This window comes from Tursiops truncatus, chromosome 9 (genome assembly GCF_011762595.2).
Source record: "Tursiops truncatus isolate mTurTru1 chromosome 9, mTurTru1.mat.Y, whole genome shotgun sequence".
Lineage (NCBI taxonomy): Eukaryota > Metazoa > Chordata > Mammalia > Artiodactyla > Delphinidae > Tursiops > Tursiops truncatus.
Window position 1 is genome coordinate 34,192,727 of NC_047042.1, and position 4,648 is coordinate 34,197,374.

A 4,648-nucleotide genomic window follows, 5' to 3' on the forward strand; every position below is an offset into this window, starting at 1 on the left:
TGAAGTTGTTTTATTTGGGGGGGAGAGTTTACTTTGCCTCCCATGCTGGGATTATACAGTAAAGCACACTGGGTGGAAATATTCTGAGCTTCCCTTTTTCGTTTTATTGTCATAACTTTTGCCCCCTAAGTAAAATCATTTACCTGGGTGGGAGATAGGGTTAGGAAAGGAAAGTCAAGTACCTCAATTGTTAGACTGATTACAGCAAAACAGATTTTAGAAGTCAGGGTTGGTAAAGCGAAAGGAGAGCTGTTTACAACCCAGTGGAAAGAGAAAGCCGGTTCCAACAGCGACTCTGGGGAATGCACTCTCGGCCCCCCTACCGTGCTTACTTAAGCTAATGGAAGATCTTGCCTTTCAGTAGCCGCTGCACTGGGATACCAGACAAACAGCTCCCCTCGACCCCTGGCAGACAGGGCCCCTCTTCAGGACATCATTAAAAGCACATGCAGTTGTTTCACACCCACTGGCAGCCTAGGGTGGCAAGATTCAGAACTCCTACTCTGAAGCCAAGGAGAAGCCAGAGCGGTGGAAAACATCCTTGCTTTGAAAATCCAAAGCTAAATTAAAGAACTACGTGAGATAAGGAGCCTGAAGAATATTAGTTGGCTGCGGGGGTGTGGAGAGACACAAAAAGCACAGCAGGTAAGGGCTGGGAGTTGTTGCCAAGAAGGAACTGTCCCAGGTGGCACAGCAAAAAGGATCGCAGAATTGGAGGCCTGTCCCTTTGAGTCTTCCATGCGTGCTCAAGCTTGTCTTCTTCCATCAGTTTCGAGAGGAGCGACGTTGTCAGAGCCTTCCCTGTCGGTGCAACTAATCCTGTTATCAGCTTGGTTATAAATATTAATGTCCCCTGGTCCTTCGGTGATGGTGACCCATCAGATTCAGGGCTATTAGGAAGCCCATCACCAGCCTCGCCCCTCCCTTCGAGAAACCGATGCGACGCAGGGCCAAGCCGACGCGATGGCAGCCTATCCCGAGAGCTGCGTGGACGCCACCGTGCTGGACTTCGTCGCAGACCTGTCCCTAGCCTCCCCGGGGCACCCTCTTCTCTGCGACTTCGCACCCGGGGTCCCCTATGGAGACCACCAGGACCTTGTGCTCCGAGAGGAAGGACCCAGGAGTCTGGCGCGTTTTGAGGACGATCCAGAAGAAGAGGAGGGTGAAGTAGAAGAGGGGGGAAACGAGGAGGAAGAGGAGCACGGGAGAGGCGCCTCCCTGCTGGGCCGCCCCAAGAGGAAAAGAGTGATCACGTACGCCCAGCGCCAAGCCGCCAACATCCGAGAGAGGAAGCGGATGTTCAACCTCAACGAGGCCTTCGACCAGCTGCGGAGGAAGGTACCCACTTTTGCTTACGAGAAGAGGCTGTCTCGGATCGAGACCCTACGCCTGGCCATCGTCTACATTTCCTTCATGACCGAGCTCTTGGAGAGCTTCGAGAAGGAAACCGGCTGAGCCAGTGTGGGATGAAAGTGTCTGCCCCCTCCTCGCCTGGGCGCGCGCGGGTTTGGGGTGTTTCGGGACCCGGCAGTGGGTGTGGCTGAAAGGCCAGGAGGGACGCTCCAAGACAGAACGTCTGGCCTTCGGGAGCTTGGTTCTGGATTATAAAATTCCCACAGCCCTCGAGAAGCGTGGAAGCCGTAGAGTTAATATATACGCGATCGCTCTCAGCGGAGTGTGGGGCAGGAGCGGGCGGGGCAAGTTAGGACTGGTTAAGAAAGAGTTGGGGCAGTCGAGGCCCACGCCCCAAAGCAGCTTTTGTCAGGCGGGTGGGACGTTAATCCTCTCCGAAAAGGAAGACTTCGGGGCCTTCTATGGAGTCCCATATCTCCCTCCTTCTTACGTGTGTGTGTGTGTGTGTGTGTGTGTGTGTGTGTGTGTGTGTTTTAATGTAAATATAAAAGAAGCATTCCTACTTTTTTTTTTTTTTTTTTTTTAAGCCTCAAGAATCGGTGCTCAGCCATCCCAGGCAGGCACTCCGCTCCGGCCGTGCTCTTAGGGAGGCCTTGGACCAGAAACCCGCGAGGAGTGCGGTACTGGGTCTTCTGAAAGGCCAAGGGGCTCCGGATCTCTCCTCCGGTCCTCTTAGGCTTGTCGACAGGCAGAATGAAGGAGATGAGAAAGGAAGGGGAGTCGAAGGGACGGGCGACCTCTAAAAAGGAACATTATCCCCCCCTTCCTTCCCTCCCCCTCCCTTTCCCTCCCCTTAGGCTCAGAACAGCAACCCTGTTATGGACGCTTGAACCCAGAGGTGACTGCTCCGGCCCACGAGCTGGAGGTGCACCTAGGTTTACAGGGTGTCTTGGGCGCCCCGAGCCTTTACCGCCCGCGGGTGCTTTCCCCTGTCGCCTACAGGGGGGAAAAGGGCTGGGTCCTCCCAGGGGCAGCGACACCTGAGTGCGCACTTTCAAATTTTTAGCTGAAGGTAGGGAAAGATAGCTATTATTCTATTCGCATCTAGGGACAGGAGAGACAAAACGTCAGAGGAGGAGTTGCATTCTTCCACTTTGCCAAAATGTGTGCGATGGAGATGAGGTTGAAGCAGGACCATGCTGAGGGGCTCCCTCGAGTTTGGACGGTCTGCCATTCCACAGTTCTTCCTTCTGGGCAACCTGCTAACACCTGAACTGGGGTTCTTCAGACAGGAGTAGGTAAGTGAGGAGAGGAAGCGGAATGAATAATGCCCATCTAACTGTAAAGTCCGTAATCCTAAAAATAAATCCTGTTATTCCAACACTTTATTTTGCTCTCACTTCTCACATCCTTGCGCGGAGGCACACAGACACACACAAATCTCCGTATCATACTTTTAGAAATATAATTCATCTTATTAAGAAGTAATATATACTCATCGCAAAAAGTTTGGAAAATAAAAGTTTAAAAAAGAAATAAAATTTAAATCACTCCTCATTACCTCACAGTTAGCATTTTTATCTATTTCCTTCCAGTCTTTTTTATACAGAAATAAATTCAGTGTGTTTAACAAATTTGGGATAGTTTTGGAATTTATCTTTTTCCACTCAGCCTTATAGAATGAGCACTTTTCCCTTTAAATATTATTCAAACGTAATTCTAATCATTGTATTTTATTGTTATATCCGTGTATCACAACCTAACTCCAATCCTTTACAAGTGGATAGCTAAGATATTTTCTTATTTAAAAAAATAAATGATGATGCAAGAGCATTCTTATAAATGTCTTCTCTGCCTTTGATAATTTCCGGATATTAGGTAACTAGAAGTGAAATTTTTTCATCAAGTGAACATTTAAGTGTGTGGCTACAAATGGCCAGATTGCCTTCCAAGCAGATCTGCCAGTTCACACTCCCTCCCACCAGAATTACAGCGATTTTCTTGTCTCTCATACACCTTCATTTAAAACTTTTCCTAGTTCTCCTATCTATAGGAACTGAATTAGCTCTGAAATGACTACCCTCGCAAAGATGATTTCTTATTTTGAGTATCTTTTCACCAGGACTGTTTCCACCTCTACCATAAGAACATCAGGATAAACAGGTAAAAGAAAAAAAGGTAACCAACTAAACCAAACAACAACAAAACCAGGGAGTGTATTTTTTTCTTTAATTCTCTAGCACCTTTACTAAAATAAACTGAAGTTTGGACAATGACCTCTGTATCAGTTTTATAAAATAAAATTACTCATTTTCTCCTCTTTTTCTAGACAACTTTTTGACTGCTCAGACTAGCATATGTGTATTTTTAAAGACACATTTAAAATTACTCATTTTAATGTGTCAAAGAAAAATAACTATTTCTCAACTCATCATCAAACAGTATTCTGCTCCCCACCTTCTTCTGTAGTGCAAGTGGCTCCATCAATCCCTCATGTTTATCCAGTTATTTATTCATTCAATTAAAAAGGTGTGTTGACGTTTTACATATAGGGTGAATGGGTTCAAAATTGAAAGAGCTTATAGAAGCTCCCTTCCTTCTCCCACTTAAAGTTCTCCTGAGAATTAAACATCATTTTTTTAAATCTGCAAGTGATGAATAAGTTTTTCTAAAAAGATTCAACTTTAGGAATCATTAATATTTTGTTGAAAGAGCCAATTTTGAAAATAAGAAATTTTTAAAAACTGCATAGACAAAGGACCTCAAAATCATCGGGTCCTGAAGAGTAAATACAACCATCCATCATCCTTAATGCTCTCCCTCATATTCTGAACCATTCTGTTATATTCTTAGTAATCTCATGGTATCCTACAGTGAATACTTCTTATTCAGTATAGTAAATAATACCCAAAGAAGCTCTAAATAAAAAGGTTTTTCCCATTATTATTAGAATTATGTCCATGATTCTTAAAACTGTTACAGCTCATAAATGCTTCGTTCTTTGTTTTTTTATATGCTTAGAAGCTGCTCTAAAATGTAAAGTCTCTTAAGATTTCTTCTTAATCATTGTACTAACTGAGTAATTTGAAACCAAATAAGGATCAGAAATACAGAGAAATGGGGACTTCCCTGGCAGCCCAGTGGTTAAAACTCCACACTCCCAGTGCAGGGGGCATGGGTTCGATCCCCGGTCAGGGAACTAAGATCCCGCATGCTGCACGGAGTGGCAAAAAAAAAAAAAAAAAAAATACAGAAAAAAATGGATTGACTTATTCCTTATACCAAATCATCCATA

General features: G+C 45.1%; 1 protein-coding gene across 1 annotated transcript; it reads left to right on the forward strand.

Moving 5' to 3' along the window:
• The first annotated feature begins 301 nt into the window (after positions 1–301).
• Positions 302–2,944, forward strand: FERD3L (Fer3 like bHLH transcription factor). Its single transcript, XM_004315819.4, has one exon. It carries the CDS (start codon positions 964–966, stop codon positions 1,453–1,455), a length of 492 nt encoding a protein of 163 aa, XP_004315867.1. The 5' UTR covers positions 302–963; the 3' UTR covers positions 1,456–2,944.
• The last annotated feature ends 1,704 nt before the right edge of the window (positions 2,945–4,648 follow it).

Excerpts from the sequence above, each read along its gene's own strand:
- FERD3L (XM_004315819.4), top strand. The coding sequence starts at position 964 with ATGGCAGCCTATCCCGAGAGCTGCGTGGACGCCACCGTGCTGGACTTC.